Below are 14693 nucleotides of genomic sequence, written 5' to 3' on the forward strand. Positions count from 1 at the left end.
GGTTCAATAGACAAATGTTCCTCTAAGAGGTTTGCAGCAAATCTCTCCCCCTCCAGAGGAGAGGGTCGGAACTACATACTTACCTGTTCGCTGTTTCACCCTTCCGTGTCTCGTGCCAAAGCATTAAATCAAGGCTGAGACCTTGGGGATTATACAGATTATACATTTGAAACTTAATTGTTTAGGACACCCCCATGGTCGATTTTAATGCCTCAGGGGCCCAGATGCCAGACCTGATTTGCCTTAGAGGCCAAATTCCAATAGGGAATAGTCATCCAAAAATAGCGTTCTTACCAGGTGACGACTTTTTTCAAATCCAATCAGTTTCCCACGTTTAGTAAATGTCATCACATTGACTTGGTAAACAATTTTATTTTATATTTTTTTAACCCCCTTTTTCCTCCCCAATTTCGTGGTATCCAATTGTTTTAGTAGCTACTATCTTGTCTCATCGCTACAACTCCCGTACGGGCTCGGGAGAGACGAAGGTTGAATGTCATGCGTCCTCCGATACACAACCCAACCAAGCCGCACTGCTTCTTAACACAGCGCGCATCCAACCCGGAAGCCAGCAATGTGTCGGAGGAAACACCGTGCATCTGGCAACATGGGGTTAGCGTGCCCGGCCCGCCACAGGAGTCGCTGGTGCGACTGGATATCCCTACCGGCCAAACCCTCCCTAACCCGGACGACGCTATGCCAATTGTGCGTCACCCCACGGACCTCCCGGTCGCGGCCGGTTACGACAGAGCCTGGGCGCGAACCCAGAGTCTCTGGTGGCACAGCTGGCGCTGCAGTACAGCGCCCTTAACCACTGCTCCACCCGGGAGGCTAAACAATGTTGATTTAACCTGTTTTTGCACAGTGGATTACTTTCTCCTGTTCTGTCACAGGAAGAATTCTCAACAGGTTCTCCAAGGACATCAGCCAGCTGGATTCCATGTTACCTAATACCTTTGTTGACTTCAGTCAGGTAAGTGAGTGTATAGCCCTAGCGGGGAACATCTATGTATTTTGGCAGGAGGATATAGATTTCCCAATCCATTATCTATATTACATAAATATTTTCTTCTCTTCATGTCTCCTGGGCGTATTCGATCTTGCCACAGTCGATCCTGCAGAATATCGGCGTAGTGGTGGTGGCAGCCTCCGTTATGCCCTGGATCCTCATCCCTGTGGTTCCTCTTCTCATCATATTCCTGTTCCTGAGACGCTACTTCCTGCAGACGTCACGGGACGTCAAACGCCTGGAGTCCACCAGTGAGTGACAGGACTGACTGGGACAGGGGAGGCATGGGACAAATGATAATTGTACATTTTCTCTATTAATGTGTACGATTTCCTTTTGTGTCTGCAGGCGTGTGTAAGTTGATGTATTTCCTGTGTTCTGCAGCTCGGAGTCCTGTCTTCTCCCACCTGTCCTCGTCCCTCCAAGGTCTGTGGACGATCCGAGCCTTCGGAGCCGAGGAGAGATTCCAGAACACCTTTGATGCTCATCAGGATCTGCACTCAGAATCTTGGTTCCTATTCCTGGTCACCTCTCGATGGTTCGCTCTCCGACTGGATGGAATCTGCGCAGCCTTTGTCACTGTCACTGCCTTCGGCTGCCTCTTCCTCAGAGATGGTAAGAGGATAAATTATTATTGCTTCATTACACAAGCTGGTAGAAATCAATGTTGGTTGCATATGACATAAAACAAATTGAATGAGGTTGGATAATCTTTCTGATCAAAGTCTTTGGCTCATTGCCTGTTCCCTAGCAACAACTTGTATTACACTTGGTGCCAAACAGTTATCCAAGCTACGCTGTCAAAAGATTTAGAACACCTACTCATTCAATGGTTTTTCTTAATTTTTTACTATTATCTACTTTGTAGAATAATAGTGAAGACTTCAAATCTATGAAATAACATATGGAATCATGTAGTAACCAAAAAAGTGTTAAACAAATCAAAATATTTTATATTTGAGATTCTTCAAATAGCCACCCATTGCCTTGATGACCGCTTTGCACACTCTTGGCATTCTCTCAACCGGCTTCATGAGGTAGTCACCAGGAATGCATTTCAATTAACAGGTGTGCATTCTTAGGTTAATTTGTGTAATTTCTTTCCTTAACTTCTTGACGCTACCCATCCCGTTAGCTGGATCATTTTCGTCAGCAACCGCTGAATAGCATAGCGCCACAGTCAAATAATATTACAATAAAATATTAATATTCATGAAATCACAAGTGCAATATTGCAAAACACAGCTTAGCCTTTTGTTAATCCACCTGTCGTCTCAGATTTTAAAATTATGCTTTACAGCGAAAGCAATCCAAACGACAACGCAGACGTATATTCCAAATAATATCCATAATGTCCACAGAAACATGTCAAATGTTTTTTATAATCAACCCTCAGGTTGTTTTTAAAATATATATTCGATAATATATCAACAGGGTGTGTAGGTTTTTCAATAACACCGGGAGAAACAATGGCCGCTTTACTCTGTAGCGCAAAACTCACTCGGATAGCCCCCACCTATCCACTTACGCAATATGGTCTTTCATGCTCATTTTTCAAAATAAAAGCCTGAAACTATGCCTAAAGACTTGACACCTTAGGGATGCCATAGAAAAAGGAATCTGGTTGATATCCCTTTAAATGGAGGATAGGCATGCATAGGAACAGAGGTTTCAAAATAAGAGACACTTCCTGATTGGATTTTCCTCAGGTTTTCGCCTGCAATATCAGTTCTGTTATACTCACAGACAATATTTTTTACAGTTTTGGAAACTTTAGAGTGTTTTCTATCCTAAGCTGTCAATTATATGCATATTCTAGTTTCTGTGGCTGAGAAATAGGCCGTTTCAAATGGGTACTTTTTTTTGCCAAAAACAAAAATACTGCCCCCTACACGCAAAAGGTTAATGCGTTTTAGCCAATCAGTTGTGTTGTGACAAGGTAGGGGTGGTATACAGAAGATAGCCCTATTTGGTAAAAGACCAAGTCCATATTATGGCAAGAACAGCTCCAAAAAAAGCAAAGAGAAACGACAGTCCATCTTTACTTTAAGACATGAAGGTTAGTCAATACGGAAAATTTCAAGAACTTTGAAAGTTTCTTCAAGTGCAGTCGCAAAAATCATCAAGCACTATGATGAAACTGGCTCTCATGCGGACCGCCACAGAAAAGGAAGACCCAAAGTTACCTCTACTGCAGAAGATAAGTTCATTAGAGTTACCAGCCTCAGAAATTGAAGCCCAAATAAATGCTTCAGAATTCAAGTAACATACATCTCAACATTAACTGTTCAGAGGAGACTATGTGAATCAGGACGTCATGGTCAAATTGCTGTAAAGAAACCACTATTAAAAGGACACCAATAATAAGAAGAGACTTGTTTGGGCTAAGAAACACGAGCAATGGACATTAGACCGATGGAAATTTGTCCTCTGATCTGGAGTCCAAATTGGACATTTTTAGTTCCAACCGCCGTGTCTTTGTGGGACGCGGTGTGGGTGAACGGCTGATCTCCGCATGTGTATTTCCCACCGTAGAATGGAGGAGGAGGAGTGATGGTGTTGGGGTGCTTTGCTGGTGACACTGATTTATTTAGAATTAAAAAGGCACACTTAACCAGCATGGCTACCACAGCATTCTGCAGCGATCTGCCATCCCATCTGGTTAGGGCTTAGTGGGACTATCATTTTGTTTTTCAACCAGACAATGACCCAACACACCTCCAGACTGTGTAAGGGCTATTTGACCAAGAAGGAGAGGGGTGGAGTGCTGCATCAGATGAACTGGCCTCCACAATCCCCCGATCGCAACCAAATTGAGATGGTTTGGATAAGTCGGGACGTAGAGTGAAGGAAAAGCAGCAAACAAGTGTTCAGCATATGTGGGGACTCCTTCAAGAAAAGCATTCCAGGTGAAGCTGGTTGAGAGAATACCTAGAGTGTGCAAAGCTGTCAAAGGCAAAGGGTGGCTATTTGAAGAATATAAAATATATTTTGATTTGTTTAACACTTTTTTGGTTACTACATGATTCCATGTCTTCACTATGATTCTAAAGAAAAATCCCTTGAATGAGTAGGTGTCCTAAAACTTTTGACCACTAGTGTATGTCAAACATAATAAGAACGTTTCATGAAATCAAATAAAATCGAATCAAAATAATTTTATTTGTTACATGCTTCATATAAAAACAGGTGTAGACTAACAGTGAAATGCTTAGTTACAGGCCCTGCCCAACAATGCAGAGAAAAGAGAAATAATAGAAAAGTAATAATAAATACCTTGATGTACATATACAGTGCATTCAGGAAAATATTCAGACACGTTCACTTCACGTTACAGCCTTATTCTAAAATGGATGAAATCAATTTTCCCCCTCAATCTACACACAATTTCCCATAATGACAAAGCAAAAACAGGTTTCTATACATTTTTGCAAATGTATTAAATTGAAAACATACCTTACATAAGACCCTTTGCTATGAGACTCGAATTGAGCTCCGGTGCATCCTGTTTTCATTCATCATCCTTGATGTTTCTACAACTTGATTGGAGTCCACCTGTGGTAAATTCAATTGATTGGACATGATTTGGAAAGGCACACACCTGTTTATATAGTTGAAGTCGGAAGTTTACATACACCAATAATCCTAGTAAAAAATTCCCTGTCTTAGGTCAGTTAGGATCACCACCTTATTTTAAGAATGTGAAATATCAGAATAATAGTGATTTATTTCAGCTTTCATCACATTCCCAGTGGGTCAGAAGTTTACATACTCAATTAGTATCGCCTTTAAAACTTCTTAAGGCTAGGGGGCAGTATTTTGTCTTCCGGATGAAAAGCATGCCCAAAGTAAACTGCCTGCTACTCAGGCCCAGAAGCTAGGATATGCACATTATTAGTAGATTTGGATAGAAAACACTCTGAAGTTTCTAAAACTGTTTGAATAATGTCCGTGTATAACAGAACTGATTTGGCAGGCGAAACCCCGAGCACAATCCATCCAGGGAAATTTCAGGTGAATGTGTTTTCCATTCGCTTTCAATGGAAAACTATATTTGAGGAACCTGGTTGCAGTTCCTATGGCTTCCACTAGATGTCAAGTATTTTGTAATTGGTCAATGTTTTTCTTTTGAGAAATTAAGAAGTAGTCCTGTTATTTCCATGTGTCACTCCAGGTGGACTCTACTGTTTTGGTGCGCGCGACCTGGAGCTTACTTCACGTTGTTTTCGTTTGGTATTGAACACAGTTTATCCCGTTTTAGCCTGTTATGGCTGCAATCCCGATACCGGGATCGATATGACAACTACCAGTGAAAATAGAGGGCGCCAAAATTCAAATCACAGAAATCTCATAATTACAATTCCTAAAACATACATGTGTCTTACAGTGGGGCAAAAAAGTATTTAGTCAGCCACCAATTGTGCAAGTTCTCCCACTTAAAGATGAGAGGCCTGTAATTTATCATAGGTACACTTCAACTATGACAGACAAAATGAGAAAAAAAATCCAGAAAATCACAGTAGGATTTTTAATGAATTTATTTGCAAATTATGGTGGAAAGTAAGTATTTGGTCAATAAACTTTTGTTATCTCAATACTTTGTTATATACCCTTTGTTGGCAATGACAGAGGTCAAACGTTTTCTGTAAGACTTCACAAGGTTTTCACACACTGTTGCTGGTATTTTGGCCCATTCCTCCATGCAGATCTCCTCTAGAGCAGTGATGTTTTGGGGCTGTTGCTGGGCAACATGGACTTTCAACTCCCTCCAAAGATTTTCTATGGGGTTAAGATCTGGAGACTGGCTAGGCCACTCCAGGACCTTGAAATGCTTCTTACGAAGCCACTCCTTCATTGCCTGGGCGGTGTGTTTGGGATCATTGTCATGCTGAAAGACCCAGCCACGTTTCATCTTCAATGCCCTTGCTGATGGAAGGAGGTTTTCACTCAAAATCTCACGATACATGGCCCCATTCATTCTTTCCTTTACACGGATCAGTCGTCCTGGTCCCTTTGCAGAAAAACAGCCCCAAAACATGATGTTTCCACCCCCATGCTTCACAGTAGGTATGGTATTCTTTGTCCTCCTAACACGACGAGTTGAGTTTTTACCAAAAAGTTCTATTTTGGTTTCATCTGACCATATGACATTCTCCCAATCTTCTTCTGGATCATCCAAATGCTCTCTAGCAAACTTCAGACGGGCCTGGACATGTACTGGCTTAACCAGGGGGACACGTCTGACACTGCAGGATTTGAGGCCCTGGCGGCGTAGTGTGTTACTGATGGTAGGCTTTGTTACTTTGGTCCCAGCTCTCTGCAGGTCATTCACTAGGTCCCCCCGTGTGGTTCTGGGATTTTTGCTCACCGTTCTTGTGATCATCTTGACCCCACGGGGTGAGATCTTGCGTGGAGCCCCAGATCGAGGGAGATTATCAGTGGTCTTGTATGTTTTCCATTTCCTAATAATTGCTCCCACAGTTGATTTCTTCAAACCAAGCTGCTTACCTATTGCAGATTCAGCCTGGTGCAGGTCTACAATTTTGTTTCTGGTGTCCTTTGACAGCTCTTTAGTCTTGGCCATAGTGGAGTTTGGAGTGTGACTGTTTGAGGTTGTGGACAGGTGTCTTTTATACGGATAACAAGTTCAAATAGGTGCCATTAATACAGGTAACGAGTGGAGGACAGAGGAGCCTCTTAAAGAAGAAGTTACAGGTCTGTGAGAGCCAGAAATCTTGCTTGTTTGTAGGTGACCAAATACTTATTTTCCACCATAATTTGCACATAAATTCATTAAAAATTCTACAATGTGATTTTCTAGATTTTTTTTCTTCTCATTTTGTCTGTCATAGTTGAAGTGTACCAATGATGAAAATTACAGGCCTTTCATCTTTTTAAGTGGGAGAACTTGCACAATTGGTGGCTGACTAAATACTTTTTTGCCCCACTGTATATAATTTTAAAGCTATTCTCATTGTTAATCCCACCAAAGTGTCTGATTTCAAGTAGTATTTTCAGCGAAAGCACCACAAATTATTGTTAGGTCTCCACCAAACCACAATAAGCACAGCCATTTTCCAGCAAAATATAACATTCACAAAAACTAGAAATAAAGATAATTCAAGGTTAGTGATTAATTGTATCTTCATCAGATGACACTCATAGGACTTCATGTTACACAATACATGCATGTTTTGTTTGATAAAGTTCATATTTATATTTAAAAAATCTGAGTTTACATTGGAGTGTTAGAATCACTAGTTCCAAAAACATCAAGTGATTTTGCATAGCCACATCATTCAACAGAAATACTCTTCATAAATGTAGATGATAATATAGTTATACACATGGAATTATAGATATACTTCTTCTTAATGCAACCGCTGTGTCAGATTTTTAAAAAACCTTACGGAAAAAGAAATGCATGCAATAATCTGAGACGGCGCTCAAAAGTAAAAACACCACAGCCGCAAAGATGGCGTCAACATAAACAAGTAATTACATGATAAATATTCCCTTACCTTTGATCTACATCAGAAAGCACTCCAGGAATCCCAGGTCCACAATAAATGTTTGTTTTGTTCGAAAATGTCTGTTATTTATGTCCAAATACCTTCTTTTGTTAGCGCGTTTGGTATACATATCCAATCGCTAATTCTGGTCAGCGTTATATCGGACAAAAACTTCAAAAAGTGATATTACCGGTCGAAGAAACATTTCAAACTAAGTACAGAATCAATCATTAGGATGTTTTTAACGTATAGCTTCAATAAAGTTCCAACCGGAGTATTCCTTCTTGTCTTCGTGAGCCATGGAACGCAAGTGACTACCATGAGGAAAAAGTGCGATCACAAAATGGCTGCTTGATGGACATCTGATATATTCTTCTCTCATTCACTCCCACAACAACATAGAAGCCTCATTATAATTTCTATTGAAGGTTGACATCTAGTGGAACCCCTAGGCAGTGCAACATCATTCATATCTCAAGGGGATTTCATTGGGGACTGGTGAATACATACAAGCTCAGATTTCTGACTTCCTGTTTTGATTTCAACTCAGGATTTTGCCTGCCAAAATGAGTTTTCTATCCAATACTAACAATACTATGCAAATATTAGCAACAATGACTGAGGAGCAGGCCGTTTTGATATGGGCACCTTTCATCCAAGCTACTCAATACTGCCCCTGCAGCCATAAAAAGTTCAATTGTATCGATTATTTACGTTTTAGGATACCGAAGGTTGGATTAGGAAAGTTGTTTGAAATGTTTGGACCAAGTTTACAGGTAACTTATTAGATACTTCGTAGGCATGTTGGGTGAGTTGGAACCAGTGTATTTCTGAATCAAACGCGCCAAATAAATTGACATTTTAGGGATATAAAGAAGGAATTTATCGCACAAAATGATGATTTGGGATGTTTCTGGGAGATTTTGGAGTGCCAACAGAAGAAGATCTTCAAAGGTAAGGCATGAATTATATCGTTAAATCTGAGTTTTATGTAGCACCTGCCTGGTTGAAATATGATTTTCATGTGTTGGTATGCGGGGCTCTGTCCTCAGATAATTGCGTGGTCTGCTTTCGCTGTAAAGCCTTTTTGAAATCTGACACTGCGGCTCGATTAACAAGAAGTTAAGCTGTATTTTAATGTATAACATATAATGTTCTATATAATGTTCTATGAATTCTTATGAGTATTTCTGTTTTTGAATTTGGCACGCTGCAATTTCACTGGATGTTGTCAAATCGATCCCGCTAAAGGGATTGGCGTGCGAAGGGATCCATAAGAGGTTAACTACTTAGCACTCTTATGGATTTGGGAGGAAACTGTTCAGGGGCCTGTTGGTTCCAGACTTGGTGGATCGGTAGTGCTTGCCTTGCAATAAGGAGAAGTCTTTGACATGGGTGGCTGGAGTCTGACAATTTTTAGGCCCTTCCTCTGACACTGCCTGGCATAGAGGTTCTGGGTGGCAGGGAGCTCGGCACTGGGCCTTACGCACTACCCTCTGTAGCGCCTTGCAGTCAGATGCCAAGCAGCTGCCATACCAAGTGGTGATGCAGTCAGTGAAGATGGTCTCAATGGTACAGTTGTAGAACCTTTTGCGCATCAGAGGACCCATGCTAAATCTTTTTAGTCTCCTGAGGGAGACCAGGTGTTGTCATGCCCTTTTCACGACTGTGTTGGTGTGTGTGGACCATGATAGATCCTTAATGATGTGGACACAGAGGGAACTTCAAGCTCTCGACCCGCTCCAGTACAGCCTCGTCGATGGGGGTGTGCTCAGCCTTCCGTTTCCTGTACTCTATGATCAGGTCCTTTGTCTTGCTGATGTTGAGGGAGAGGTTGTTGTTCTGGCACCACACTGCCAGGTCTCTGACCTCTTCCCAATAGGCTGTCTCATCATTGTCGGTGATCAGGCTTACCGCCATCGTGTTGTCAACTTAATGATGGTGCTGGAATTGTGTGCGGCCACACAGTCATGATTGAACGGAGTACAGGAGGGGACTAAGCACGCACCCCTGAGGGGCCCCTGTGTTGAGGGTTAGTGTGTTGTTGCATACCCTCACCGCCTGGGGGCGGCCTGTCAAGGAGTCCAGGTTCCAGTTACAGAGGGAGGTGTTCAGTCCCAGGGTCCTTAGCTTATTGATGAGCTTGGAGGGTATGATGATGTTGAGCCCTGAGCTGTAGTCAATGAACAGCATTCTCACATTGGTGTTCCTTCTTGTCCAGGTGGGAAAGGGCAGTGTGGAGTGCAATAGAGATTGCGTCATCTGTGGATCTGTTGGAGTGGTATGCAAATTAGTTGGGTCCAGGGTGTCTGGGATGATGGTGTTGATGTGAGCCATGAGCAGCCTTTTAAAGCATTTAAGGCTACAGATACGAGTGCTACAGGCCATAGTAATTTAGACAGGGTACCTTGGTGTTCTTGGGCACAGGGATTATGGTGGTCTGCTTGAAATATAGGCATTACAGACTAGATCAGGGAAAGGTTGAAAATATCAGTGAAGACACTTGCCAGCTGGTCAGCGCATGCTCGGAGTACACGTCCTGGTAATCCGTCTGGCCCTGCGGCCTTGTGAATATTAACCTGTTTAAAGTTCTTGCTCACATCGGCTACGGAGAGTGTGATCAGTCGTCCGGAACAGCTGGTGCTCTCATGCATGATTCAGTGTTGCTTGCCTTGAAGGCATTTAGATCGTTTGGTAGGCTTGCATCACTGGGCAGCTCGCAGCTGGGTTTCCCTTTGTAATCAGTGATCGTTTGCAAGCCCTGCCACATCCGACCAGTGCCAGAGGATTTGATCTTAGTGCTGTATTGACGGCTCGACTGAGGTTGCTGCGGGATTTCTTATAAGCGTACGGATTAGTGTCCGGCTCCTTGAAAGGGACAGTTCTAGCCTTTAGCTGAATGCGGATGCTGTCTGTAATCCATGGCGTCTGGTTGTTGACATGCTGTGTAGCCAATGAATTGAGTAAATGTTCAAATCAGGGCTGGAGGCGGGAGCTGTGGGTTTGGTGTTGTCCTACGCAGTCACCCTTCTTGGGAACTTCCAATGGACCATTCGACAGAGTGCGGAGATGGAGAACATGGTAAGATCACGTCAAAGTCCTAACTCTGGTATTGTCCCTCCCCCAGCTCCCCAGGTCCAGGACCTTTTACAGTATCTGAAAGATTTTACCTGGGAATGAATTTCCACAGGGAAAATAATCAAACCCAGAGATCTGCGCCAGTGACCTGTAGAAATAAGATTCATTAGAATCAGAAGGGTTTTAGTTGCATCATGTCATTCAGGAATGTTCAGCTGAAACAGCTCACTTAAGAATGTAGCGTGTGGAATTTAAGTTCTTTAAAGTTTTATAATTTAGTGCTGAGAAGCCATACTAGCATTAGACCAAGGTTAACCACGTTCCCAGCCTCAAAGAGTAGGCTGGTAAATGAGATTAGAACCAGGTTTGTTTGATTGACATGGTTATTTATTTACCATCCTCAGATGACGTCAGTGGAGAGGGTGGTGGAGTACACAGAGCTGGAGAGTGAAGCACCCTGGGAAACCCAGAAGCGTCCTCCTCCTGAGTGGCCGAGCAAAGGCCTCATCACCTTTGACCGAGTCAGCTTCTCCTACAGCTCAGACGGACCTGTGGTCCTGAAGGACATGAAGGCCATGTTCAGGCCCAAAGAAAAGGTTGGCATCGTGGGCAGGACGGGTGCGGGGAAAAGCTCCCTGGTATCGGCGCTCTTCCGCCTGGCAGAGCCAGAGGGCAGGATCTACATTGATGGAGTTCTGACCTCTGAGATCGGCCTCCATGACCTGCGCCAGAAGATGTCCATCATACCTCAGGTAGCTACTGTTGGTGGGTCTTCTGTGGCTGCTCTGTCCCTTAGTCCTTCTGAATGTAGTAAAGGAAAGGCTTCTAGTTCAGATTTGGCTCTGTTAGAGCTTATTACATTTTTCTGCTTGTGGCCCCTCTGTTCTGCAGGACCCAGTGCTTTTCACCGGCACCATGAGGAAGAACCTGGACCCTTTCAGCCAGCACACAGACGAGGACCTGTGGAACGCTCTCCAAGAGGTACTGCTCCTCAGACTTCTATTGATACAGTAACGGGACATACTCTCACGTATTGACATACAGGTTAATGTGTGTTTTTGGTGGCATTGATCAGGCTCTTACTCCAGTAACTGTTTCCTCTCCAGGTCCAGCTGAAGTCTGTGGTGGAGGAGCTGCCCAATAAGATGGAGACGGTTCTGGCCGAGTCGGGCTCAAACTTCAGTGTGGGTCAGAGGCAGCTGGTCTGTCTGGCCCGGGCCGTCCTGAGGAAAAACCGCATCCTCATCATAGACGAGGCCACAGCCAACGTGGACCCCAGGTACAGAGCTGCCTCTCACACACACACAGTCTGTCCTTTAGGCAGCTGATGTGCTTTGAGTGGGAGGCATCTAGTAGTCAATGAAAGCGTGATTGTGTTTCTTTATCCTGGTTGTGTCTTTCCTGAACTGTTTGTCTGTCTGTGTCCGTAGAACAGACGAGCTGATCCAGAAGACGATACGAGACAAGTTCAGGGAGTGCACCGTTCTCACCATCGCCCACCGCCTCAACACCATCATAGACAGCGACCGCATTCTGGTGAGAGCTCTTCCCATCAAATAGATGTATATCTGTCACACGCACACACCTCATCAGTCATGTATATATGAGATAAAAAAACGAGACTGAGCAGGTTGAGAGATGTACTTTTATTCACTTTCATTTCAGGTTGATCTGAGATCTTATCCTATATTTGTTTAGTGAAATGAGTTCACCCTGTTTACACTTCCCTGAAGGTGCTGAGTAATTCAGCCAGTGAAGAGTGAAGTAGGGTTACTCTATTGTAAACAGCGCAAGATCAGTGGTCCCCAAACTATGCGGAGCACCCGAGGGGGTCCCCCCACCCCAAAAAATTGTTAAGGAACAGTCTGAATTTAAACTTAATCCTGGAAGTTGTAATAGTAGAATGCACAAGGTGCAATTTCGAAATTGGGTAGTGCATCAGCAGTTTTCCTCGACGTGACAGACATTGCAGACCTTAGAGCTATTTATAACTTGTCATAAATGTCCAGATCATCTAGGCCATGTCAGCTAAAGTTTTTTAGCCTATTGATTCCCATGGCAAAATGAAGAATTGCAGGAAATACGGTAAATAAGAGGGGTGTGAACAGTTTATGAACAGTGCCCTTGCCCATAGAAAGACGGGGTGTTCCACAATGCTGGAAGGGGGGCCTGAGTGAAAGTTTGGGAACCCCATATAATTTCACTACAGACCAGTTTAGCCAGGTTGAATTACTGACTTTTGACCCTGCCTTCAGGTGCTAGGCGCTGGTATGATCCAGGAGTTTGACGAGCCGTACGTCCTTCTTCAGAACCAGGAAAGTGCCCTCTACAGGATAGTCCAGCAGACGGGCAAGGCTGAGGCAGCTTCCCTGCTGGAATCAGCCAAACAGGTGAGCACAGACACTGCATCCCAACCCAGCACACACATTCTCTCAACCTAACTTGATTTCTTTACCAATTCACAATATTTTCATTCAGGCATATATGAACAACGGCAACAGCCATGGTCGAAAAATGGCCAACGGAGTGGTGGTCTTCTTTGAGACGGCTGTGTGACGGTGCAGGGATGAGCAGAAAGAGATATCTGCCCAATTTTATATTTTTTCCAATCACATAAGATCTTTTCCAGAGCTGATTGGTCAAAAGGAAAAAAGCTGAAATGCTTTAATGCATAAGTTGTTTGCATGCAAAATCAGGAAAGATTTATGGAACTGTATTTCCTTATTGACACTTTGCATCTTTAATACACAACAATGGAAGTAGCATTGCATTTTCATACTTTGTGCCTCAAATCGTTCACTATTTGAACTGCTGCTACTCCTATTGATTTATCTTACTGCACAGGGTACACTATCCTGACATGCTGCACTGTCTCTGCAATCACTTTACTGGGCAATGGAACTAATTGGCGTGTGTATTCATATACTATAAATGCAACGGAAAATTACACTTCACCACTGTACGCACATGAAAAGACATGCTGTCATTATACTATAAGGGATTTTTGAGAATTTCTTGACCAAAGTGAGTCTCACGTTGTTTACATGAGTGATGGTTGTAAGGGCAGATCTAGATCATTTAAAAGCAGGAATACCTACCTATCAATGTATTGAACTACAAACGTGTCCCCTAATGAGGCCGTATGGAGACCTTTGATTTTTTTCAAACTACATTGAGTCCATTGGTTTTTAAATGTTTTCGTAGTGGATGTAAGTTTTCCCAAAGGCATTCTTATGTACCAATAGCAACAGTACCTATTTTTTACAAGTTTCAGATATTGATTTTCCTTACATAGAAGTTTGTACAATAATATTGTGAAATTGTATTTTAATAAAAACTTAAGTCTTCCTGGCTGATGTTTTGGTCACTTTTGAATGCTAGTGGTGCTTTCACTCTAGTGGTAGCATGAGACGGAGTCTACAATCCACACAAGTGGCTCAGGTAGTGCAGCTCATCCAGGATGGCACATCAATGCGAGCTGTGGCAAGAAGGTTTGCTGTGTCCGTCAGCGTAGTGTCCAGAGCATGGAGGCGCTACCAGGAGACAGGCCAGTACATCAGGAGACGTGGAGGAGGCCGTAGGAGAGCAACAACCCAGCAGCAGGACCGCTACCTCCGCCTTGCTTTGTGCAAGGAGGAGCAGGAGGAACACTGCCAGCAGAGCCCTGCAAAATGACCTCCAGCAGGCCACAAATGTGCATGTGTCTGCTCAAACGGTCAGAAACAGACTCCATGAATGTGGTATGAGGGCCCGACGTCCACAGTTGGGGGTTGTGCTTACAGCCCAACACCGTGCAGGACGTTTGGCATTTGCCAGAGAACACCAAGATTGGCAAATTCGCCACTGGCGCCCTGTGCTCTTCACAGATGAAAGCAGGTTCACACTGAGCACATGTGACAGAGTCTGGAGACGCCGTGGAGAACGTTCTGCTGCCTGCAACATCTTCCAGCATGACCGGTTTGGCGGTGGGTCAGTCATGGTGTGGGGTGGCATTTCTTTGGGGGGCCGCACAGCCCTCCATGTGCTCTCCAGAGGTAGCCTGACTGCCATTAGGTACAGAGATGAGATCCTCAGACTCCTTGTGAGACCATATG

The 14693-nt window shown here is 43.6% G+C and overlaps 1 protein-coding gene across 9 annotated transcripts in view; it reads left to right on the forward strand.

The window, feature by feature from the left end:
* Positions 1-13950, forward strand: part of LOC110528799 (ATP-binding cassette sub-family C member 4) — a 42875-nt gene extending 28925 nt beyond the window's left edge. For 4 of the 9 annotated variants that reach the window (XR_016497090.1, XR_016497095.1, XR_016497092.1 and 1 more), the window contains 9 exons: positions 894-973; positions 1110-1260; positions 1394-1624; positions 11004-11351; positions 11491-11580; positions 11706-11878; positions 12030-12135; positions 12855-12989; positions 13078-13950. Coding sequence is in view for 3 of the 9 variants with exons in the window: in XM_036982830.2 (XP_036838725.2) it covers positions 894-973; positions 1110-1260; positions 1394-1624; positions 10502-10602; positions 11004-11351; positions 11491-11580; positions 11706-11878; positions 12030-12135; positions 12855-12989; positions 13078-13155 (1493 nt within the window). In the remaining 6 variants the exon portion in view is untranslated. Of the gene's footprint in view, positions 1-893; positions 974-1109; positions 1261-1393; positions 1625-8386; positions 8476-10501; positions 10603-11003; positions 11352-11490; positions 11581-11705; positions 11879-12029; positions 12136-12854; positions 12990-13077 lie in introns of those variants that run through there. The other 5 variants (XM_036982830.2, XM_036982831.2, XM_090240302.1 and 2 more) reach the window with 3 other exon arrangements.
* Positions 13951-14693: the final 743 nt, after the last annotated feature.

Source organism: Oncorhynchus mykiss, chromosome 7 (genome assembly GCF_057628025.1).
Source record: "Oncorhynchus mykiss isolate SJ-2025 chromosome 7, ASM5762802v1, whole genome shotgun sequence".
NCBI classification, from domain to species: Eukaryota; Metazoa; Chordata; class Actinopteri; order Salmoniformes; family Salmonidae; genus Oncorhynchus; species Oncorhynchus mykiss.